A 26,741-nucleotide genomic window follows, 5' to 3' on the forward strand; every position below is an offset into this window, starting at 1 on the left:
GCGAAACAGGGGCAGTGACTTAAGAGACGGGAGGAGCCTGCAGCCAATGCTTTGAGGCTGCCTGCGGTGCCATGCTTTTTTAAAAAACATTTTTTGTCGTTAGCGCTCAGCTCAGTCAGCTGAGCGCTTCTTCTTTTTGTAGCGCCGGCCTTGCTGCTCAACAGGAAAAGCAGCAGTGGCCGGCAATGGGAGCTGGGGCTGGCGGGCCTGAATCGGGAGAGGGAAAACGGAAGGATGGGGAGAGAAAGAGGGAAAACAGACGGAAGGATGGCAGAGAAAGAGGGAAAACAGACGGAAGGATGGGGAGAGAAAGAGGGAAAACGGAAGGATGGGAAGAGAGACACTGGATGGAAGGATGGGGAGAAAAAGGGGAGATGGATGAAAGGATGCAGAGAGACTGGAAGGATGTGGAGAGAGAAGGCACACTGAACAGAAAAGGGTAGAGAGATACACACTGATTAGAAGGCGGGAGAGAGACATTAGATGGAAGGATCAGGAGAGAGGGTAGATGGGTGGAAGGATGGGGAGAGACAGAGGGAAGATGCTGGATGGAAGGGTAGGGAGAAAGAGGTGACACTGGATGGAAGGATGCAGAAAGAAAGAGGGGAGACTATTGGAAGGATGGGAGAGAGAGGGGAGACGCTGGAAGGATGGGGAGAGAAAGAGGAGAGCTGCTGGATGGAAAAGGGGAGTAGTGAAAGACTGGAGAATAAGAGGAAGGGGCATGGGGAGAACAAGGGTGAGAAAAAGATGAAAAGCCATAAGTAGATGAAGGAAATTAAAGAATGGATAGTAAGAATGAATTAAATCTGGACAGAGAGAGGCAGAAAAATATTGAAGAAAGCAAAGAAAAAGGAGAGAAAAATGACAAATGGCCAGGAAACCCTGGCAGAAGAGTTAAGCGAAAACGAAGGAAAGCAGAATCTAGAGACTGGGAGCAACACAATGAGAAAAAGTAAATGGCCATACAACAAAGGTAAAGAAAATAATTTTAATTTTTAATTTAGGATAAAGTAATATGGTGTTAATAAAGTTTCAGAGACCAATACTTCCTTCCTTAGGTCAGGAGAGGATACCGTAACAGCATTATACTGACCTGAGGCAGGAGGTTTTGGCCTTTGAAAGCTCACTGAAAAGGATTAGGCTATTAGTCTGAAATCGGATGCACTGAAAAGCAGCACTTTACCCTGTGTGACAAATGCATCTCAGTGTGACTAAATTTTGGTTGGGGGGGGGGGGGGGGTAGAGAGAAAATTTTGTGTCCACCCACTTTGGGTTCAGGCCCACCCAAAATTGGCAGTCTGGCTACGCCACTGGTGTCTCCCCTGAGATTATTTATTTGTAACACTTATACCCTGCGCTTGCCCACTTATTAGCAGGCTCAGTGCGGCTTACATAATATAACAGGTTTACAAGATAACATAGAATAGATAACAGCTGTAATATAGTGAGTAAAGAGGTGGATAATTAGATATGGGTAAGTAAGATGGGTAAGGGAGGAGGGTGGTAGAGGTAGGGAATGGGAAGAGGGTGTATATTGGGACAGTGTGTTGTTAATTAAGGAAGAATGTATAATGAAGGTTGGAAGAGGGATGAATTCAGAAAGGATTAAATAGGGAAGCATATTTCAGGTTCTGTCTTATAGTCTGATCCGGGTAGTGCAGATGGACTCCTAATTTAAGTCATTTGTATAGGCTTGCTTGAAGAGGTAAGTTTTTAGCAGCTTCCGGAAGGGTAAGTAGTGGTCATTGACTATTCGAATAGATCTTGGTAAGGCGTTCCAGAGTTGGCTGCCTATGACGAAGAAGTTGGATGCATAATATGTTTTGCACTTGATTCCTTTACAGTTGGGAAGATGTAAGTTTAGATAAGTTCGAGAAGATCTAGAGCCCTTCTCCCACTTCACCTAGCAGGTGGAGAGCAGTGTTGCTTTCTCGTTTGGTTACACTCTGATGTCCCCATATCTTGTGGGACCTGCCAAACCCACACAATTCAAACTACATAATGAAGTGGGCAGAGCAAGCACAGAAGCAAACAGTGCTGCTCTCCTACTGATGCATGAGTGGATCGGGGAATGTCTATTGTACTGGTTGAAACAGGTAGGGAGCAAGCCATTTCTGGTTCTTCCATAAGGCACTGTTTTTCCCTTAGGCTGTCCTTGTGTATAAATCCAATTCATTGTATTCAATGCATGCTTGTTCTTGTAATGACCTGTGAGCTTAGGGTAATACAAATCCTCTACTGTGGCTTGCCTTGTATGTACAGCATATATGGTTTCTGATGGCTACTTACTTTTGGGCAAGTGTAACAAGGAACTTGACACACTGATAACAGCGGCTGCTGTCCACGTGGTTGCTATGGTGCATCAAAGCTGTAGAAAGACATTAAAAACACTTTAAAGAAACTTTTGTATACAATAAGGTGTGAATTGTCAGAGTATTCTTTGCGCCATGTGAACAAAAGTAAAATGAACATTCATCCATAACTCTGTTTACTCAATGACTTACAATATTCTGCAGGGGCGACTCAATCAGAATTCTGTCCTGTACTGCAACTGTCTGGACAATCCACATTCACAGCTAACTTCTCTACTCTTAGGCAAAATCCTGCTCAGTCGATGCTGACCTGATGGAGTACGAGCATTTCTCCTGACTGCTAATCTAAAATAACTCTGGATTAGTATAGTGAAAAGGTACAATATCAAGTGCAACAATCAGATGCTTAGATACTAAGAAATAGAAGACTAGGCCAAAAACTCTGGATTTCTTTAACCTTAAAAAAGGTGACTTGATGTTACTGTTTAAATGCTCATATTTGATCTATTCTTACTGTACACCGCCTTGAGTGAATTCCTTCAAAAAGGCGGTAAATAAATCCTAATAAATACAGAAGGGGGCATTACAAGGCACGAATAGTAAAGAGTTTAAATTATGGTGGTGGGGTGGGGGGGCTAAGGTTAGACACTAGTAATTTTTTTTTGAAAGGCTAATCCAGCATTTTTTTTTTGGTGGTGGTGGGGGGTCAACACATTAACCAGAGAGTTATTGGGAATCTCTGTTCCTAGAGATTTGTAAGGGCAGGTCAGACAAACATTTGTCTAAATTGATCAAGGTTCAGTAGATCCTGCCTGGGGGAGAGAGGGAATAACAAGGTGACCTCTTGAGGTCTCTTCCATTCCTAGGAGCACAGGTCTATCAGCAATTCTTGCATTTCCAGCACTGACAGAGCTAGCTGGAAATCATGTACAACAGCAGAACGCACATTACTGTCTGCACTGTAAAATGCTATGGAAAGCTATAGCAATGTGGCTAAGTGGATATGGAATACATTACTTCCTACAGTGGGGACAGCTGTAGGTTTGCAAGTAGAGAGTTGCACAGAAATCTTACCCATCCCCGCCCGTCCCTGCTGGAATCTTACCCGTTCCCACCCATACCCGCTGGAATCTTACCCACCCCCACAAAAATTTAACCCATCCCAACCTGTCCCCGCAAAAATTTAACCCATCCCCACAAGAATTTAATGGTACATAAAAGAAAATTCCAGTCAGCTCCCTCAGTCTCTCTCTGGATCTGAGCCACAGCACTGTAGGCAAGGAAGGAATAGAAGTTGAAACTTGGGACACTCTGGTGTGCACATGTAAGATCTGTCTCTGATTTACTGGCACTGTGTGCTGAGAGGTCACCATATGCATGCGTCAGTAGGTCAGGTGACATCCGATGCCTGTATCAGAGCTGAGGTCTGCGCATCAGCCCAGGAGCAAAGAGGATTAATTGTAACATAGTAAGTGACAGCAAATAAAGACCTGAACGGTCCATCCAGTCTGCCCAATAGTCACACTCATTATCAATTCATGATTAAATCAACAAGTGTGATATTATATACTTGATTATGGTCTTCTCTTATGTGTTTCTGGAACATAGACCATAGAAGTCTATCTGGCCCTATCCCTATGTTCCAACTGCTGGAGTTGTCGTTGAAGCCCACTCCAGTCTATTCGTCTTCTCATTTGTGGGACCCAGACCATAAAAATCTGTCCAGCGCTGTCCTTATGTTCCAGCCACTGTCGTTGCTGTCTAAGCCCTTTCCAGCCCATCCTAAACCAGACTGCCAAATATTAGGCACAGACCATACAAGTCTGCCCGATATCGGCCCTAGATAATCACAGCCAGTCACCATCTAAGCATCACTTCACACATCCACACACATGCAGCCATTTAAGGTTAGGTTTTTTCATAACTTCCATTTTCTAATTAGAGATCCTCTGTGTTCATCCCACGCCTTTTTGAATTCCATCATCATTTGTCTCTCTACCACTTCCTTCATGGAAGACTTTCCACATTTGTACTGTTAAAGCAAGGAGGAGGAAGAGGAGGAGACGGCACTCAAAGAACTTGGTACTCAGTAGATGAGAGGCTGGTGCAGGTGCAGCTTACACTTACAGTGGGGGAAATAAGTATTTGATCCCTTGCTGATTTTGTAAGTTTGCCCACTGACAAAGACATGAGCAGCCCATAATTGAAGGGTAGGTTATTGGTAACAGTGAGAGATAGCACATCACAAATTAAATCCGGAAAATCACATTGTGGAAAGTATATGAATTTATTTGCATTCTGCAGAGGGAAATAAGTATTTAATCCCTCTGGCAAACAAGACCTAATACTTGGTGGCAAAACCCTTGTTGGCAAGCACAGCGGTCAGACGTCTTCTGTAGTTGATGATGAGGTTTGCACACATGTCAGGAGGAATTTTGGTCCACTCCTCTTTGCAGATCATCTCTAAATCATTAAGAGTTCTGGGCTGTCGCTTGGCAACTCGCAGCTTCAGCTCCCTCCATAAGTTTTCAATGGGATTAAGGTCTGGTGACTGGCTAGGCCACTCCATGACACTAATGTGCTTCTTCCTGAGCCACTCCTTTGTTGCCTTGGCTGTATGTTTTGGGTCATTGTCGTGCTGGAAGACCCAGCCACGACCCATTTTTAAGGCCCTGGCGGAGGGAAGGAGGTTGTCACTCAGAATTGTACGGTACATGGCCCCATCCATTCTCCCATTGATGCGGTGAAGTAGTCCTGTGCCCTTAGCAGAGAAACACCCCCAAAACATAACATTTCCACCTCCATGCTTGACAGTGGGGACGGTGTTCTTTGGGTCATAGGCAGCATTTCTCTTCCTCCAAACACGGCGAGTTGAGTTCATGCCAAAGAGCTCAATTTTTGTCTCATCTGACCACAGCACCTTCTCCCAATCACTCTCGGCATCATCCAGGTGTTCACTGGCAAACTTCAGACGGGCCGTCACATGTGCCTTCCGGAGCAGGGGGACCTTGCGGGCACTGCAGGATTGCAATCCGTTATGTCGTAATGTGTTACCAATGGTTTTCGTGGTGACAGTGGTCCCAGCTGCCTTGAGATCATTGACAAGTTCCCCCCTTGTAGTTGTAGGCTGATTTCTAACCTTCCTCATGATCAAGGATACCCCACGAGGTGAGATTTTGCGTGGAGCCCCAGATCTTTGTCGATTGACAGTCATTTTGTACTTCTTCCATTTTCTTACTATGGCACCAACAGTTGTCTCCTTCTCGCCCAGCGTCTTACTGATGGTTTTGTAGCCCATTCCAGCCTTGTGCAGGTGTATGATCTTGTCCCTGACATCCTTAGACAGCTCCTTGCTCTTGGCCATTTTGTAGAGGTTAGAGTCTGACTGATTCACTGTGTCTGTGGACAGGTGTCTTTCATACAGGTGACCATTGCCGACAGCTGTCTGTCATGCAGGTAACGAGTTGATTTGGAGCATCTACCTGGTCTGTAGGGGCCAGATCTCTTACTGGTTGGTGGGGGATCAAATACTTATTTCCCTCTGCAGAATGCAAATAAATTCATATACTTTCTACAATGTGATTTTCCGGATTTAATTTGTGATGTGCTATCTCTCACTGTTACCAATAACCTACCCTTCAATTATGGGCTGCTCATGTCTTTGTCAGTGGGCAAACTTACAAAATCAGCAAGGGATCAAATACTTATTTCCCCCACTGTACATGGGAACCCCATAGAAAGTGCTTCCATCCCCGCGGGAACCCCACAGGAAGTGCTTCCGTCCCCGCTGGAACACCGCAGAACTGCTTCCATCCCTGCAGGAATCCCGCGAACCCCGTTCCCGTGCAGCTCTCTATTTGCAAGCCACCTTGAAATCTGGGGTAGGGGAAACCCAATAGAGTAATGCTTAAACCTGGACTCCCACTGTGAAGGTCTTTCATCTAAATAGCTAGGAAACATTCAAACAAAGGTTGCCGGGATCCATTTCATTTCTCTTGTGCTGCACACCTTGCATTGGGGTTCAGAATAGAGAAACTATGTACAAGGCAAGCATGTTCAATCTACTTACCCAGCAATCCATTATCGGACTCAAAGGCGTATCTGAGCCGCTTGATTTGCAAGGGATCTTCAATAACCTGTGCAATAAAGAAATACTCATTTCTGTACAGGAAAGCACTTAAATGCATATATGATTAAAACTGTATTCACCACTCCTATATATTTCACCTTTCCACGGCCAGGATTCACTAAATTAAAACAAATACTGGGTAGATGCTACATGATATGGGCAAATAAAATCTTAGTACCCATAGCAAACTGCATTAGTTAAACTCCTCACTGCATCAAAAACATCAGGAGCCCTTTGTAAATAGATCCATTGAAACATCTAATGCTGCTTTTCCCCTCATGTTTTCTGAAGGAATCAGCAGGCATTAATTCAAATTAGAGAACAGCCTCACTGCAAAACACCTGGTGGCCCCTCTATACAGGGATTCTGCAGAAGGCGGGGGGAGACTGTCTTTTTTTTTTTTTTTGTTACGTTTGTACCCTGTGCTTTCTCACTCATGGCAGGCTCAATGCGGCTTACATGGGGCAATGGAGGGTTAAGTGACTTGCCCAGAGTCACAAGGAGCTGCCTGTGCCTGAAGTGGGAATCGAACTCAGTTCCTCAGTTCCCCAGGACCAAAGTCCACCACCCTAACCACTAGGCCACTCCTCCACTGTTGCTACTATTTGAGATTCTACATGGAATGTTGCTATTCCACTAGCAACATTCCATGTAGAAGTCGGCCCTTGCAGATCACCAATGTGGCCGCGCAGAAGCCTGTGCAGCTTTCTACAAGGAATGTTGCTAGTGGAATAGCAACATTCCATGTAGAATCTCCAATAGTAGCAACATTCCATGTAGAATCTCCAATAGTATCTATGTTATTTTTGTTATATTTGAACCCTGCGCTTTCCCACTCATGGCAGGCTCAATGCGGCTTACATGGGGCAATGGAGGGTTAAGTGACTTGCCCAGAGTCACAAGGAGCTGCCTGTGCCTGAAGTGGGAATCAAACTCAGTTCCTCAGTTCCCCAGGACCAAAGTCCACCACCCTAACCACTAGGCCACTCCTCCACTGTTGCTACTATTTGAGATTCTACATGGAATGTTGCTATTCCACTAGCAACATTCCATGTAGAAGTCGGCCCTTGAAGATCATCAATGTGGCCGCGCAGAAGCCTGTGCAGCTTTCTACAAGGAATGTTGCTAGTGGAATAGCAACATTCCATGTAGAATCTCCAATAGTAGCAACATTCCATGTAGAATCTCCAATAGTAGCAACATTCCATGTAGAATCTCCAATAGTATCTATTTTATTTTTGTTACATTTGTACCCCGCGCTTTCCCACTCATGGCAGGCTCAATGCGGCTTACATGGGGCAATGGAGGGTTAAGTGACTTGCCCAGAGTCACAAGGAGCTGCCTGTGCCTGAAGTGGGAATTGAACTCAGTTCCTCTGTTCCCCAGGACCAAAGTCCACCACCCTAACCACTAGGCCACTCCTCCACGTCTTAGCCTGAATGCTGAGTTGCACACGCTGCTCTGTCCCGGGGCTGTGTATTCCAGCTACTAGTACTCTGCTCTAAGGGTTCTCTGTATAGGGTCATTTTATATACTTCTTGGACTTCATCATATTACTACTACTACTGTTGCTATTAAATATCTGTGTAGAGCTACTTGGTGTATGTACAAAAGTATCAAGTTGTGAACAACTTAGTGGGGCTGCCGCTGTGTGATGATTTCCAGGCAGATTATTAGTGGGGTAGTTGGTAGTCATCTTTATCACCCCAGCTAATGCCAGGCACACATTTACCGACCAAAAATAGATGGCTGAGTTGCTCAGAGGCGGGCTACCTGAGAGAAATCCTAGTGGGGGATCTGAACTCAGGTTGTGGACTCAGTAGGCTAGTGACCTACCGATTACACAATGAGGCCCCCTACTTGACGTATACAGAACTGTACAAATGTACAAGTAACAGTCCCTACTCCATGGAGCTTACAAGGTAGTCAAGTAAATGGTGGGAGATAAAAACCAGCCTGCTCCACCTAGTCTGCCCAGTAAAGTGGTTAGGGGTGTACCTGCCACTCTGTGCCTTTGTTTAGGGTTGTACCTGTTTGGGTTAAAATTAAAGTTCTGTGGGACCTGAGGAAAGAGATGACTTCCTAAGAGTAAAGTCTTCACCTTCTGAGATTCACATAAAACAAACCCTGAAGTGGAGTAGGTGGGCGTGAAAAAGGCTTATGGGACCTTATGTTGAACCCTCGATTTGCCCATCAGACATGGCTTTTGTTATGTTATGTTATACAGAACTTTTATTGTCTGGAAATACCAATGTATGGTTCACTGCGGATCACAAATCAATAAAAAATGAGACAAAACCAAGGATTGCATGCTATCATGAAAAGACAACTTTTAATCATAGTTAAAAAATACACCACAGATACTCCTAATCAATCCAAATATTTATGGAACAAAATCGTTTTAAGAGCTTTACGAAATGTTTGATAGTTTCAAAGCATACGCATTTCTAAAGGTAAAGAATTCTATAACAAAGCAACTAGATAACGGACAGAAGAATTAAACACCTTCTTAAACCTCATTAAACGGACTGCTGGAAAATTTAATAACATGCGGTCACAAGTTCTCCTATTGCTATTTGAATTACCATGCAAAAGCTGTACAAGATCATTCAAATACAATGGGGCAACACCATATATGATCTTAAACACAACTGTGATTAACTTAAACCTGGCTCTGGCTTCAACTGGTAGCCAGTGCAGCCTAACCAGCAAAGGAGTGGCTGTTGTAAATTTATCTACTGAGAATATTAACCGTGCCGCCGTAGTCTGAATGAGTTGTAATCGTTTTCCAATTACCTTTGAGCAGCCATTATAGATGATGTTACAATAATCTAACCCTGATACAATTAAAGCCTGAACTAACAATCTGAACTTATCAGGATCAAAGTAATTTCAAATTGTTCTCAGCTTCTTTAATGTGTGGAATGATTTCTTGATTACAGATTTTACGCCTACAATTAAAGCCTGAACTAACAATCTGAACTTCAGGATCAAAGTAATTTCAAATTGTTCTCAGCTTCTTTAATGTGTGGAATGATTTCTTGATTACAGATTTTACGCCTAAAATACAGATTAAATCATCTTCCTAAAAGTTACTGGAAAAGAACTGTAAAATGAGCCATAAAAACCACTTTAACCAAAAGTTACACATTTGTTAGCCAGTTAAGACTCTTAAAATTTAGCTCAAGGTGCCCTACCTCGTCAGAGCTTTGTTGAAACTGATGTCTCTACGAGAGAAAGTGATGCCACCCCTGGAAAGGGCGGTATGATTCTTGAGCTCCCCAAAGTCAATTGAAATAAGTGTTAAATCAGCAGCCAACTGACCCCAATTTGTACCACCCTGCTGTGTGACAGGATTAGTCACATCTGGTGAAGACTGTGACTAAAAACTGATTTCACTCACTCAGCAATGGAGGGTAGCAAGAGGAAGTGCCTTGATATGTGGTGAGTCAGAGAGGAGCAAGGAGAATGTAGGAGCAATGCAGAATACCTGGTTGGAGGGAGAAAAGTGCTTGCCAGGTTTGAGGGATGAGATAAGAGTGGTTTGGCAACCTCAAGAAAGACCTGGAAGAGGTAAAAAGCAACATAATGGAGATAGTAACTGAGATCCGCGGAAGTCTTGCGAGCCCGCCGCTTGAAGCCTCAGCAGCCATTTTAAAGAAACAGTGGCAGTGGGCAGGAAAGAGTGAGCATTTCTCCTGCCCATAAGAGGCCATTAGACCACCAGGATGTACTGAGGTGCATTAGGGAAGGGAACCCAGGGCTGGAGGGGAGGCAAGACTGGACTTGCTTACGCTTCTGTGGGATCCCTGCTAACCCCTTTCCCGTGCAACTCTATAGTCCCAACAAGACTCCTGGGGGATCCCCACTATTTACCCTTCTTCACTGAGAATAAGGCTGTTTAACCCTGCTCTCTGTTTCCTCTCTCTTAACCAGTTCTTAATTCACAATAGATACCATGACTTTCTAATTTCCTCAGGAGTCATTCGTGAGTTGTCACCTTTAAAAATACTATTTCTGGCAAGGGTAGCTCCCTTACAACTTCTTCAGTGAAGACCAAAGCAAAGAACTCATTTCGTCTCTCCAATATGGCCTTTTCTTCAGTGCCCCTTTTACTTCGAGATGATCTAATAGTGCAACTGACTCACAGGTTTCCTGAAAAAGTTTTTTTATTATGAAATTTGTCTCTACTACTACTACTACTACTTAACATTTCTAGAGCGCTACTAGGGTTACGCAGCGCTGTACAAATTAAAAATTGTCTCTATGGCAAACTTCTTTTCAAATTCTCTGTCTTCCTTATCAGTGCTTTGCATGTAACTTGCCAGTGCTCATGCTGATGCTGCATCCTGTTTTCTTCAAACAGTTCCTTTTCTATATTTTTTTGGAAAGAGGCTAGAATATCCTCTTTCACCTCACCTTCTTTTACTTAAGAACATAAGCCATCAAGCCCAGTATTCTGTTTCCAACAGTGGCCAATCCATGTCACAAATACCTGGCAATATACCAAAAAAGTAAAACAGATTTTATGCTGCTTATCTAAAAAAGCAGTGGATTTTCTCAAGTCCATCTTAATAATGGCTTAAGGATTTTTCTTTTTTTTCAACTGGCTTTCCTTCCCACTGGTGGGTTTGGGTGGGCAGGAGCTTATCCACCAGCGGTGCATGTCGTTAGGGTAGCTGGTGGGGATCCCCAGGCCTGCCAGCTGAAGAGTCCATTCCAGAGCCCCCTGAGCTGTCTCAACCCCATGACAGCCACCGACGCTGGCAACTTACCCCACACGCATGCTCAGTTCAACCTGCACCCTTGCACCTGCATGTAAAAGGGGGGGGGGGGGGGGGGAGGGATATGCTGGTTGAACTGAGCATGTGTGGGGGGCTGCTGGCATTGATGTCTGGAAATGCACTGCTACCTGCCACGGGGTTGAGTCAGTTTGGGGGGGCTCCGGAGAGGATTTTCAGCAGGCAAGGCTTGCGGATCCCTACCACCCAAGGTATTAATTTTTCTACCATGCTAATGCATTCCACTTTAATATGTGGAATACCTCAGCTCTGGGTTTCCAAGATGGAAACTCTTAACCTTTGCAGCTACTCTTTTTCGTTTTTTTTTAACACTCTTTTTCTCTTTTTTTATCATAGTTGCTCTTTTGAACATTAAATGCTAATGCAATCTATTTCCTTAGTCTCATCACTCTAGTTATTAACTCAAATTTGATCATGTTATGATCACTATTGCTAAGAAGCCCCAACACCGTTACCTCTTGCACCAAGTCCTGAAGTACACTATGGAGTAAATGTAAAATAACTCCTCCTGTCGGTTCTTGAACCAGTCTTGTATTAATGTCCCCTAAAATATGGGTAAATAACTTAAACACTGTATGTACATTTCACTCCAATGTATCTAACTTAGAAAAAATTCCAACTTATTTGTTGTAGAGACTTTGTAGACATGTGCTGATGAAGAAACTCGTTCAGTGAGTGGCAAAATGGTTGACCTTCTTACCCAAAGTGTTCCATGCATGCAATTATCCCAGACACAAGCTGTGTTTCTCAAAATTGCTTCCTCAGGGGGATAAAATGTAAACCTCAATATGCTATTTCAAAACATTGACAAAACCCTGGATGTACTCACTCCTAAGGCCATTAGTACAAGACTGATTTTTGGACTTTCAGCTACAGTGTTATAAGAATTTCATCTATCTATATATACTTTGTAGGGACCGTTATGTGCGATGGGATGACTGGTCATCCTTAAATAAAGAACACCTTGTTCTGAGCACATTTCACACATTTATATAGATTGTATTTATAGGGATTACTACTACTACTACTACTATTTAACATTTCTAAAGCGCTACCAGGATTGCGCAGCGCTGTACAATTAACAAAAAGGACAGTCCCTGCTCAAAGGAGCTTACAATCTAAAGGACAAAAAGTGCAATCAAATTGGGACAGTCTAGATTTCCTGGATAGAGGTACAATGGTTAGGTGCCGAAAGCGACATTGACGAGGTGGGCTTTGAGCAAGGATTTGAAGATGGGAAGGGAGGGGGCTTGGCTTATGGGCTCAGGGAGTTTATTCCAAGCATAGGGTGAGGCGAGGCAGAAAGGGCGGAGTATGGAGTTGGCGGTGGTGGAGAAGGGTACTGAGAGGAGGGATTTGTCCTGTGAGCGGAGGTTACGGGTAGGAGTGTAAGGGGAGATGAGGGTAGAGAGGTAGTGAGGGGCTGCAGATTGAGTGCATTTGTAGGTTAGTAGGAGAAGCTATATTTATTGTTCAGCACAATACTCTGATTTTATTTTTTTATTTCTGTTGGTTTTTTAATGAATATGCATGAGACATTTTTATACAATGGAGTTTGCAGCCATGCAAATCTTTCTCATGCATATTCATTAGGGATATCCTGAAATCTGAACCACTGGTAGTCCTAGAGGACAGAATGAATACTTCTGCTCTAGCATATATACCCAACAGCTTCTGCAACAGACAGCAGATATAGGAATAACATATAGTACAGGCAGTGTACATTTCTGTGGCCAACGTCACATAAAAGCAATAGCTTCTCAGAGACACCCAAAGGAGGACACCCAGAGGAACCGACTCTGTAGGAAAGCTTCTCTCTTGGACAGGACAGAAAGCTCCATATATGCTATTTACTCAAACAGGCCACTTGAAAAGTAACAAGATAATCAGTGAAGTATATCAAATATCAAACACAAAGGCTTGTGAAGCCATATATAGTAGTGTATGAAAGTCACAGAAAATTTGTGAGAAGAATCATAAGTACATAAGTAATGCCACACTGGGAAAAGACCAAGGGTCCATCGAGCCCAGCATCCTATCCACGACAGCGGCCAATCCAGGCCAAGGGCACCTGGTGAGCTTCCCAAATGTACAAACACTCTATACATGTTATCAAACATGGTTTACACACAAACGTTTAGCATTCTCTCTGAATCAAAACCAGCTCTGTATTTTCTTCATGACGTGAGCTGTTTTGTTGGAAGAGGCAATATATAAATAAATAAATAAATGTCTGAAGAATTCAGTCGGCTCACCTACCAATATCTCATGAAGCAACAGGAACATGTTCTTCAGCTCATGGGGCGGAGCTGTTTCCAGCTGATTCTGCACATTAAAACAGACAAATATTTGGAAGCTGAGACACAAACTATATTAAAAAAAGTTACATATGTGTAAAATATTATATTTAGTATTTATGATACTTAAGAAAAAACCCAAAAGGACCATTACAAGAAGATTCTAAATTACTAGCCACTGTACTGCAAGCTGAGCTGTCTGTATGTTGTGCAATAGTTTGGTCACATATATTAATCTTTCATCAATTCCAAAAGGAGAAATTAGGTCTTACCTGATAATTCTCTTTCCGTTAGTCCTTCCCAGTATTCCAGAACCAGTGGGATAGTTGTGTCCATCAACCAGCAGGTGGAGATAGAGAATTGGAAACTGAGCTGAGACACCTCTCTCTTGGCATCCAGTCCTGCTCCTCAGTAATTATGTAGACAAGCAGTAAGGATAATACTCAGAATAAAACACATCAACCTTAAACAACTCATTAACCTAACATTAACCAATATGTGTGGACTTCTCTCCTCTCAGGACAACTTGTAGAGATCAAGAAATATGCAGGACGCATTATGCAAGGTGACAGTCGTTATTTGGCTCATTGCTTGGCATCGACTAAACACCTCAGAAACCTCGGGCAGGCCTCTGGAATAATGGGAAGGACTAATGGAAAGAATTTTATTAGTTAAGACCTAATTTCTCCTTCCATTATGTAGCTTCCCATTATTTCAGAACCTGTGGGATGTATACAAGTAATCCTTAGAGTGGGTGGGATCTTGGAGCCAAAACTGGCTTCTGAGCGGGCCGCAACATCCACCCTCTAGTGCTTGGCAAAGGTATGAAGTGATGACCATGTTGCTGACATGCAAATATCCGCCTGAGACAGTAAGGTAGTCTCCACCTAGGATGTCACTGTACACCTCGAAGAATGAGCCTGCAAGGCATGAGGAGCTTGCTTCCCCCTCAAGCAAATAAACTGATGCGATAGTCTCCTAAAGCCTTCTAGCAATTGTGGGCCTGGAAGTCATGAGACCAAGCCTCTGTTTACCAAAAAGCACGGACTGTTTGATTTGTGAAACTCATTTGTGATTTCCAGATATCTAATGAGGACTCTACACACATCTAAGAAGTTTCAAGGAAGAATACTGAGCCTCTTTGTCCTCTCTGTAAAAGGACAGAAGCACCACAGATTGGTTAAAATGAAATGCTGATACTGCTTTCAGAAGAAAGGAAAGGACCATGTGTAGGGAGATCTCCACCTCCAAAAAGCAAAGAAAGGGATCCTGACAAGACAGCCTGAAGTGCAGAAACCCTACGTGCCAATACAACAGCCACCAAGAACACTGTCTAAAGAGTAAGATCTTTCAAGGAGGCCTTCCAGAGTGTCTCAAATGGAGGCCTTCTGCAGATCCTGAAGGACTAAATTAAGGTTCAACTATGGACACGGTGTACGAAAGGAAAGCTGCAAGCAGCCCACTCCCTGCAAGAATCCAATGTTACCCGGATGAGCCACAAGAGACGTTTTCTGTAGTCTGCCCCCGAAGCAGGCCAAAACCGCAACCTGAACTTTGAATAACCTAACACCAATCCTTTCTGAAGGCCTGCCTAGAGAAACACTAGGATGTGCATGATCTGAGCAGGGAAGGGAGAAATTCCATGCTCAGAACACCAGCCCTCGAACATCCTCCACACCTCGCATAGGCCATGGATGTACAGTGTTTCCGAGACTGAAGCAATGTAGCAATGACTGAATCGGAATAACCTTTTTGTCTCAACCCAGCCCTTTCAATGGCCAAGTCGTAAGACCATAGGGGCATGGATCCTCCATGAGCACTGGACCTTGCTTCAGTAGGCCATGTACCTACAGAAGACGATCCTCATCCAGCAGTCAAATCAGGTCCGCATACCACGGCCTCAGTGGCCAATCTGGCGCTATGAGAATTATTTGACCCTGGTGCTATGCGATCCTTTTCAACATGCAGCATACCATGGGCCAAGGAGGGAAGACAAGCAGATGTGCCTCTGGCCAGGGCTGTGGTAATGCATTGATCCCAATCAGGCCTGGTTCTTTCTGATGGCTGAAGAACTTGGCCACTTTGGCATTCCAGTTTGTTGCCATCAAATCCAGAAGCGGAGAACCCCATTGGTACACCATCAGCTGAAACCCCTGTCTAGATAGTTCCCACTCTCCAAGATCCAAGGAGTGCCTGCTGAGAAAGTCCGCCTCCACATTCCAAGACCTCCAATTCTGTCTCAATATTTACTGCTGTATTAGCCTATTCAGGATTTGCGTTCTGGGGCCCAACATCTTTTGATGGTGCCAGCCCCCCCGCACGATTTCACTGACTAACTTGCGGAAATCAATGTTCTCTGTTGCTGGGCCAATTCTCTTGAGCTCTCTTCCCATTTATATAAATCAACTACGATCCCATTCAGAGTAGCTCTGAAAACTTATTTGTTTAGACAAGCATATGGGGTATGCGCCGATATCTGGACCTTTCCAGTTTTTTTTTCCTCTCTACTTGCTAGGATGTAAGGCTATGACTGTGTGCCTTGGCCTATTGGGACCGATACCTTTCTGTCTTTTTCCATCTTTCCTATGGTTACTGTAGATCCTATCCCGAAATCTCTTGTATTATTACTGTGAACTGCTATGATGGAATGTAGCCTTCAGTGGTATATCAAGAATAAAAAACTTGACCCAGTGATGTGAGCTGCTGACAAGAAGACTTTTCTCCGCCCAACTCATGAGGAAGTCTGCCTTCACCACCACTGGAAGGCTGCAGGTCCCACCCTTGCTTCTAAATATAAGCCACTGCCATCGCATTGTCGGAGAAAACTAAGACCGGGGCCCCCGCCAGAAAGGAAGAGAAGTTGTGCAAGGCATTCCACTTGGCTCTGAGCAACAAAATGTATCAACCACTGAGTCTCCTGTTCCGTACAGGTGCCCTGTGTCTGATGTAATGAGCTCCCCAACCTGACCTGCTAGGGTCTGTTATCACCACTCTGTCACGAAACCCCTAGCCACTCGCCTGGGGTTACGCTGCGGCCACTTAGAGGGTCTATCCCCAGCACAGCTCAGCCCTGCCTGCACCTGCCACTTGTGCTTTACACTAGCTCCCTCCTCCCACCAACTGGGTCACAACCACCTCTGGGAAAGTCTCCAGCTCTCAAATTATCCCCAGTGATTTCTAGGTTACTGGTGCCACACTCCCAGTGGTCCCACAGTTCCCAAAAACTCACAGACCCAACACACAAACCACCAGGGTTCTTTATCAGTCCAGAGAGCAGAAGCTATAAAACTGAATAGTGTTTATTGTCTTAAAAATATTGAACAAAAGAAAAAATGAAATCAGCAAACAATAACAAGTATGGATCAATTATAAAACTACCTAAACATTTGTTTACTTTCTAAAAAGTACCTGGGAATATCAGGACATATAGCTGCTCACAAATGATCAAACGTAACTGTTTACAGGACCTTTGCAAAGAGGTCTCTCTCTCTCTCTTTTCTTCTTGGCTAAGACTGGGGAAAAAGCCAGTAAACTCCAAATGAAAATGAGCTCCTGGGCCAATCAGAGCCCAAAACAACAATCTTTGAAAGTATACTGCAGACTGACTTTCCAAAAGGCTTAAACAAAGAAAACAGCCTTGGTTCTACAGCAGATTAAAAAAAAACATGAACCACCTGCTGGCCAAGCTAGAGAAATACACTTTAGGAAATAGTTAAGGCAATTTTACAGGCTTAAAACACACTGTTCTGTCACAACTTCCCTTCGTGTTACTGGACAGGGAGCTCTGATGGTCAAATGCCTGGACGACAACCACCACTGCATACTATCTGGCAACCAACACCCAAGGAAGATGAAGGTTGTACTTCTGTGACACTGGAGACCACCGGCTGAAAAGAGACTCCTGTAAAGGCCGCATATGAGCTCTTGCCCATGGCACACTTTCATCACTACCGTCATTGACCTCAGAACCTGGACACAGGCCCAGACCCTAGGCCTGCCATGACTGAAAAGATGAATCTATTGAACCAGCTTCAACCTCCTGCATTCTATATGAGAGAACCTCTGCCTTGCTATGTTGAATAGAACACCCAGATAACCCCAGCATCTTCAATGGAGTTAGTAGTCTGCTCTTCTTGACTGTAAAAGATGAACAACTGTCTGTCGCCGCCACGCTGTCCGAATAGGATGATGCACGAATGAGCCAGTTTCAAGATACGGGAACTCTAATTTCTCGGTGCAGTGGTGAGACCAAAGGGCAAAGCCTGAACTGGAAGTGATGTCCCAGCACCACAAAACATAGAAACCTCTAATTTGGTAGCCATATGGATATATATAAGTATGCCTCCTTGACATCGAGGGTGGTGAGAAACTCTCTGGCTTGGGATACTCGGAGGCAGCAGTCTAGACATTTGAGATCTAAGACTGGATGAAAGGTGCTTTCCTTCCTTGGAATAATGAGGTAGATGGAGTATTTGCCTTGTCCCTGTTTGGCCTGGGGAATGGGAACAAAGGCCTAGAGTGCCAGCAAGGAATCTATGGTGTCCTGAACCTCAACCATTTTGACAAGGAGACTGCAAGAAGAGAGGAGCGATCGGGCAAGAGAACTCCAACTTGTAACTTTCTGTAAGAATATCCAAAAACCACTGGTCTGATGTGATTTTGGCCTACTCCTCACAAAACTCCTGAAAACATTTTCCCACTGGAAGAAGAGTGGACCGACCTCATATCACTGCGAAGCCCAGGAGGTACTGGGCGCCCTAGGTGACTGAGGATGACTTCCTGTCTGCACAAAAGCAGAACTTATGACCATATTGCTGATGACCAGGCTGGTACCGTCTACTGTCTCGAAATTGCGATCTAGAGGTTCCTAAAGACAGACGAATGAAGGTTTTCAGCTTATCCTCCTGCAACCACTGTGGCTTAGTTTCCCCTAGTTCTTTCACCAAGTTATCGAGATCTTCTCCAAATGATCACTTGCCCCGAAAAGGCAGTTTAAACTAGACGTCATTTTGATGCTGCATCCGCTGCTGCAACCAGAGCTGTCATGCCGTGACAGCCAAAGACATACTGCAGGTCAAACAGCATCCACCAAGTAGGACAGCTCTGCTTCCAGCTGGGAGTTATGGTACCCATCTTGTGTTGCAGATTGCTGATGCCATTTCAGGCATGCTCTTGCCACAAACAAACTGCACACTGTCACTTGAAGTCATAAAGAGGCGACATCAAAGGCTTGATTCAGCGAGCTTTCTAGCTTCTCTTTTAGGGCAATGCCACTTTCCACCGGCAAAGTGGTCTTCTTAGTCACCGCCATAACAAGAGTCTAACCTGGGAAGATACAATCTCTTTCTCCTCTGGAACCAACGGGTAGATGTGAGCCATGGCTCTTCATACTCTCAGCCCCAAGTCCAATGAGACCCATTCTGCTTTAATCAGGTCCTGAATGTCAGGGTGCATCTGGAAGGACTTAGAAGGACCTCTAAGCTCCCTCATGGTCAATGAAGATGGAACTCCTGACACTGAAGGTTCCTCAACTGAAACCACCACCAGTGCCTTAGATAAAATAGAATTTAGCTCCTCTTTATGAAACAACCTCAGTACTTTGGGGTTATCCCCTCCCTCAGGAGGGAGCTCTCCCTCCTTTAAAGGCTCCTACAACGATGGCTCCTCTGAATAGACTGAGGCCATATCAGCCCTCTCCTGGAGGTCTAAACATGATCTCCTAGGAGCAGTAGGGGTAGCGGGGCAAGAAACTGAAGCACCTTGCAGCAACTCCAACTGTCCCTGCTTCAGTCAACAGGCCTGATGTAAGAGCAATATAAACTCCGGAGAAAACAAAGATCCTGATGCAGATGAATGCTGTGTCGGACACTGAAGCTATAAAATGGTGGCTGTGCTCCATGTGTGATCAGAGGTGGTGGGTTCCACAGCGGGACCACTTAACTGCCTTCACAGGAGTCACCATTCATCCCGACTGTCCCAAGTGGTGAATCAAGATCCCTCTCCTGGACAAAGTAGAATTTACAGACCATCGAGTGGTTGAGTCAAACTTTAGTCAGATTTATCACAGCTGGCTGCCCCCCCCCCCCCCCCACATTCTCCATAAATCTTAACCCAGATGAAACAAAATCAGGACCGATACTCTGTCTCATGCTCTCCAGTAAATTTCTCTCTTCTCTCTTTCTTTTTTTTTTTTAAAGGTTGTGCTGGAAAGGAGAGCTCCACAGGAAACAGAGGGGAGGTGAAGGGAAAGAAGAGGTAAATTCACGGGGCACCAGAGACAGTGATATGAAGACCTCCAGATATGACTCTGCAGACTCAAGCCACCCACAAAGCTCAACAGGACCAGCTGACCAATTGGACCAGGAGCAAATCACTCAGAACCAGAGGCTGAAAAGTGTGTCCATCCACTTGCTGGCAATAGAAAATACTGAGGAACTGGACTGGATGCCAAGCGAGATACATCTCAGCTCAGTTTTCCGTTCTCTTATCTCCACCAGCTGGTTGCAACTATTCCACAGGTTCTGGAAAAGTGGGAAGCTATGGAATTCAAGTTTATCATATTTGAAAGTCACTTGCTGCCCTGCCACCACTCATCTCCCATGCTGGGTTCACATAGTGAGTGTGAGAGGTCATTGGTGCTGTCACGAACACATTTCATGAGTGGGGCTATTTTACCATTTTTTTTTTTTTTTTTAAATCAACCTTCAGAGAAGATATGAATTCTGGGACAGCTGCTTAAAAATGTGTAAAGGATCTACTACCAGCCCAGCACTTTTCTGTGATGCTGCTCTAGCATGTCACTTGTTCCAAGCAGCTTTTTCTTACCTTGATGGAATGGAGCACAGTGATGGAAAAGCGCTCGTTACAAAAACAGCAGTACACAACCATCTCAATGAGAGCAGACAGGGAACCAGTGAGCTCCCGCATGGCAAACATCACCTATAAAACAGGCATACATACGATGAAAAATAAGCAAAGGTAAATCAATCATTATATTTAACCAGCAATATTCAATAATGTGTGCATTAATGAATTCCAGTTCATGCTCCCTTTGTGTTTGGAGGCACAGGGTAAAGGCACCCAAGAAACTGCATCAAAATGATTTAAATTCCCAACAGCAAAGCTTGTTATAAACTCTGGACCAGGCAACGTGGTGCCACATTACCCAATTGTGAGAATTAATGGCCTGCTTGTTCTTGGAGAAACAGTTATGCTTTTCACCTACTTGTTTTCTATGTAGCATTGTATTTGAGCCAAGATCCCTCAATCTGTCACAGGGCAGATTGTGTATGCACGTGTTTCTGTGTTAAGATGCAACTATTTGGACCCACTGAGCAAAAAGGAACCAAAAGTGGGGTATGTGACACCACAATATTTATTTTTTATTTATAATATAGAGAGATATCAACTGCAGCCTGAGGTATGGATTAATTATGTCTTTAAAAAAAAGAAAAAAAAGAAACGTTTATTAAAAATTTAAAAAATACGTTTTTCAGAAAACTGCATTTGAAAAATAAACTATCTATATCTGTGTAATCCATAGGAAGTTACAGATAAAACTTAGACCAATTTTGTCTCTATACTACAAAAAAACTTTCAAAAACCAAAGTTGCCCAAACGTACCCCTCTAAACTTTCATGGCATTTATCTGTGTTATCTGTAACCCACTTTTGGTACCTTTTCACTTAGCAGGTCATATTTTTGTACATTTCCAGACACAGTAACAACATACTTGTTAGCTGAAGTTCATGGAACAATGGACATTAATAGGTAAATGAGTGGAACTCCCTCCCTATGAAACTAAGAGACATGACTAATGATAAAACATTTCAGTGACATTTAAAACGTGGCTTTTTTACATATCTGCCTAGCTCCTTTATGGTGAAATCTACTGTCAAACTCTTAATCTTTTGAAACGCTTAGACTAGAAAGAGACAAACCCAAATGACATGTCACTATGGTTCAATAGCATGTTTAAAAAACAAGGCTCAGCTTACTATAATTGGAAATCATAGAAAAAAGGCTAACCTATGGTCCATCTCTAATCTCATTTCTGATGGTGCACTCCTCTTTTGAATCACTACAAGCAAAATACAATCTATCAAAATCTGAATATGCCAATCGGTGTTGTCTTACAAAACATATTGAAAATACTGTAGATAGTTCATAGGAGCCAACGTTTCAAAATTATTGGGGGTGCTAAGCCCAGTGGAAATAACTCCTCCCTGGACACATACAAGGAATTTTCTCAATATTGGGGGTGCTCAAGCACCCACAGCACCCACAGAGTCGGCTCCTATTAATTTTAACCCCTCTGCTTCAAAATTCTATTCCTGGTGTCAATCAATATTATTAACTTCAAAAACGGCTTCAAAAAATTTACAAGACCATCCAACAGTCTGAACCTAAATCCTGCAAAATTTTGGAGTCTGAATGGGAAAATAAGCTAAGTCATTTCTTCAGCCTCACTGACTGGCAACAATTTTGGACAAAGTCTGCTCGGCCTACTATTTCTGCGTCCAACACACATTCTTCCTACTTCATCAAATAAAGCATATTGGGCCTCTACAAAACTGTCAAATATTTCCTCAAATAACACATCCACCAACTGCTGGTCCTGTAATCAAGTACCCGGAGATCTGATACACATCCTATTTAACTGCTCCAGTACCCACACCTTCTGGAATGGTATCTGGGACAGAATTAAGATGATTGTTCCTGTGGAGAAACCCACTAATACCATACCATAGTTTTTTAATGCTCTTCAAACCCCGATCTCATCATCCCTGAAGAATTTATTAAATTATTCAACATTATGATGGCTACAGCATCACACAGTTATTCTACACTGGAAGAACAATTGCAAGCTCAATTTTTTTTTTGAATGGCTGTCTTAACTATGCAATCCAAAAATATGCAAATGCCAACTCCATCCGTCTTCACAACTTCCTTCATTCCCAGAAAGTATGGCTACCTCTAGACAATTATTGTGCTAATATCCGTCCTTGGCCTGCATAGAAATTTATTACTCATCATTGCAATATTCTGTATACAAATCCTCATTAATCTGGCACTTACTCATAACTATGCTATTGACACTCGCAGCAATATTTTACACTTTACGTTTATGTATTGCTGCTGATGTTACTGTATTGCAAAATTATTCAGTCACACATTGTTTGTGTCTCACCTTGATTCACTGGGGGGCCCTTTTTACAACCTTCCTGAGCCCTTACGCCAAGCCCCCTCTCCCTACCCATATTCAAGTCTTTGCTGAAAGCCCACCTCTTCAGTGCTGCTTTCGGCACCTAACTCTTACCTTTCAGGAAATCCAGACTGCCCAATTTGACGGCCCCTATCGGACTGACTGTTCACTTGTCCTTTAGATTGTAAGCTCTTTGAGCAGGGATTGTCTTTCTATGTTAAATTGTACAGCGCTGCATAATCCTAGCAGCGCTTTAGAAATGTTAAGTAGTAGTAGTAGTACAAAGCGGCCGTAAGCCTAATGCGGGCTTACCGCTCGCTAAAAAGGAAGCACCACCGGGCTACCGCAGCTGCCTGGTGGTAGTTCCCACCCCCAGCGTGCCGTCATATCCGGCACTACAAGAATATGTTTATTTTTGTAGTGACGGTGTGTACCCAGTGGTAACTGGGCAGTGCTGCACGGTTACTGGGAGCCCTTGCCACCACCTTAGTGGGTTCCCCCCCTCGAAATGGCTGAACAGCCATTTCCTGAAAAAAAGAAAAAGCTACCTTTTACCCGCTTTGGTAAAAGGGGGCCCTGGATTTGTATTGTTATATATTTTATGAAAATTTGAATAAAAATACTATTTAAAAAAAAACATGGCAGCGCTGCGTACGCCTTGTAGCGCTATAGAAATGCTAAATAGTAGTAGTAGTAGTAAATAGTTTACGAGATCTTTGATTAAGGGATAAGGGAATGGAAGGGGAAATGGGACTTGATATACCGCCTTTCTGTGGTATTTTGCAACTACATTCAAAGCGGTTTACATATATTCAGGTACTTATTTTGTACCAGGGGCAATGGAGGGTTAAGTGACTTGCCCCGAGTCACAAGGAGCTGCAGTAGAAATCGAACCCAGTTCCCCAGGATCAAAGTCTGCTGCACTAACCACTAGGCTACTCCTCCACTCCTCCAAATGTGTATGGCGTTGGAAGAGATTCATTTGGGTTCTTGTGCCTTTTGTTATTTGAAGCTGAAGTTACTGAGTATAGGATTTTTTGCAGTGGAGGAGTGGCCTAGTGGTTAGGGTGGTGGACTTTGGTCCTGGGGAACTGAGGAACCGAGTTCGATTCCCACTTCAGGCACAGGCAGCTCCTTGTGACTCTGGACAAGTCACGTAACCCTGCATTGCTCCATATAAGCCGCAATGAGCCTGCCATGAGTTGGAAAGCACAGGGTACAAATGTAACAAAACAAAAAAAAAATTATATGTTATTTTGCTTTCAGTTGCATTGTATACGTAAATGTTATAGTGTTTATAACTAATTTGCAAGGAGGTTATTTCTCCATTTTTAATTTTATTTTGTAATCTGCTTAGAACTTATAGTTTGGTGTAATATAAATGTTTTAAATTAAATTAAACATATCAACTTTTTCCAACAAATGTGTGTTTTTTGTGATCGTTTGCCCATACAGATTTTGTCTGAACAAAAATCACACAAAAAGTATAATAAAAGTGGTGGCAAAAGGGAACTTCCCCTCCCCCTCGGTTTCAGGATACTTCAGGTGAGAAGGATACCTGATTAGATTTCAAAACATAACCCATGTCCAATTCTCTACCCTGTCCTCCACATTTTCTGCGATTCTTAAGGAGGGCAGGAAACACTCTGGGCAATTCTATTTTTAAAATCATGTATGATAAAGCACCACTATATCTGGGCAATCCCATTAAATTTTTACATATTTCAGCTAGTAATACCTCTAATTAAATGTTATGTTATCCATCGGTGAGGCAGATTAAACTGCAAAGATTATTTGACTCTTCTCCGTATTACCAAGTTGTCTTGGTATGGAATTCATTGCCATTGGAGATTAGTAAGCTAATTATTTGGTTTTCCAAAAGACTCTTGAGACTTTTTTGTGGCAAAATTTAGGTTTACTGTTTGCATCTGTTATCTACAATTGTTGTTAGGTTGTCTACAATTCAGCTAGGATTGGAATCTGAAGAACTGTAATTTCCTGGGTTATTATTTCCAGTTCTCCTAATGTAATCTGCACTGAAACAAAATTTGGTAATTGCGGAAAAGAAGATCTCTATAACTTAACATAGGCATCTCATTTCAGGTGCCACAAAGGGGTGAGCTTAGCACTAATTCTATAATGGTTTTAAGTGTGGGCCTAAGCCATTATAGAATCTTAGCACAAAGCCATATTGGCAGGCCAAACGTTATGCATGCCTACTTATAACAGGTCAATGGCTGGCCTATGTGATTGCACCTAACTGCGCCATACAATGCAAGAAACAGATAGAATTCTAGAACTTCTGCACATTGTTTGGTGACATGCCTGAGCGCCATCCATGTGCATCCCCCCAACAGTTGTACGCTAACCCCCTACTTCTATAAAAGTTGCCAAAAATTGAACGCACAAATTTGGGTGTCCACCCAATTGACTGATTAATGTCAATAACTGGCTTTTTAACAAGCAATTATTGACACTAATTAGATTTGACATTTATGTCTACACATTAAGGTGTGGGATCTGCATCTAAATTTTACGTGCATCCCAAAAAAGGGGAAATGGGAGGGTCATGGGCGGTTTGGGGCAGAACTTGGGCGTGGCTTTAGGCCACACGTGCAATTATAGAATAAGATGGATCTGCACTTAAATTTAGGTGCTGGTATTTGCACCACATTTTTGTTGGTGCAAATGGACGTGCCTAAATTTAAGCACAACCCCCAGGACATAAGCGCTATTCTATAAACTGTGCCTAACTTTAGGTGCGGTTTATAGAACAGTGCTTAAGTGCTTTTTTTCGGTGCTCATTTTTTAGGTGCTATTTATAGAACTTGCCCCTAAGCGATTTAGGAGCACTATTTATAGAACAGCACCTAGCACTTTTGTGCCTAATAGTCAAATTACTGATGCCAATCGTGTATAAACTATGTGCCAACTTATAGAGTTACCTTTTTCTCTTTTAAGAAATGAATCAAAATCTCTGAATGATTTTAGTTTTCAACTGAATGATCTTAAATTCACTAACTAGCTGTATGGCAGTTTTAAAATTCAACTTTTAATAAAACTGTGTAAGTGAAGGCTTTCAATTTTTGATCTCAGACAAAATCTTACACACACTTTGTTGTGTATGCAGCTGCCTGATTTCTTCACAAGCCCTAACCCGTCACAATGTTAAAAGCAGCTTAGTAACCATAAATTACTGACCAAAGAGACTCTGAGATAAATTCTGAGTGGACATCGTCTGTATGAATCAGAAAGTTGTGCAGTATAGGATATGTCATGAAGAGTACTTACCTCAAGCAGGTAAGGCTTTCTCTCAGGCCTGAACATCAGGGCTTCCACCTCTTCATGGAGGGGCAGCAGAGGCCCCAGCAGTCTAATGCTACTTGGCTGACACTGCTTGAAGCCACCTGGAGCTAAATAAGAGAAGGGGGGTTCACTTTTTTTTACATTTCCAGAGTGGATTTAGTTTTTATCTGCAGAATTCTTTGCACTACATAAACATACCCTGCAAATTCTCACAATATTCTGCTGTTTTAACAACCTTGAATATTATTTGTGTCATACGTAAATTTGATCACCTCTTCTCTAGATCATTTATAAATACATTAAACTGAACAGATCCCTGGAGCACTCCACTAGTGACCTTTTCCAACTGGAAGAATGATCATGGGGGGGGGGGGGGGGGGGGGGGGGGAGGAGTTAGTTATTATCCCATCAGAAATTTGCATAATTAGCTCTGTCACTCAATTCAGGAAACAGATCAAATCTTATTTAAGAAAGCTTGCAACCTGTAGTTTCAACTTTCTATTATCTTTGTTACTTAATTGCACACCTTATCATGTTCTTTCTGTATTCTGGAGAGCTGCTCTGATGGTATTGTTTTGTCTGTAATTTGGTTGTTAGTCTTTATTAGGTTTTTTGTTATTATTTTTTGTTTTTAATTTATTTTAATTATGTATGTTTTAGTGTAATGTCTAAGTCAAGTCAGACATT

At 43.0% G+C, this 26,741-nt stretch overlaps 1 protein-coding gene across 1 annotated transcript in view; it reads right to left on the reverse strand.

Annotated features, from left to right (window-relative positions):
- The window catches only part of USP24 (ubiquitin specific peptidase 24), a 357,333-nt gene that overhangs the window by 11,968 nt on the left and 318,624 nt on the right, over positions 1-26,741 (reverse strand). The window contains 5 exon segments of the mRNA XM_030207144.1: positions 2,293-2,371; positions 6,385-6,451; positions 13,506-13,571; positions 20,369-20,482; positions 26,040-26,161. Of these exon segments, the coding sequence (XP_030063004.1) occupies positions 2,293-2,371; positions 6,385-6,451; positions 13,506-13,571; positions 20,369-20,482; positions 26,040-26,161 (448 nt within the window).

This window comes from Microcaecilia unicolor, chromosome 6 (genome assembly GCF_901765095.1).
Source record: "Microcaecilia unicolor chromosome 6, aMicUni1.1, whole genome shotgun sequence".
NCBI lineage: Eukaryota > Metazoa > Chordata > Amphibia > Gymnophiona > Siphonopidae > Microcaecilia > Microcaecilia unicolor.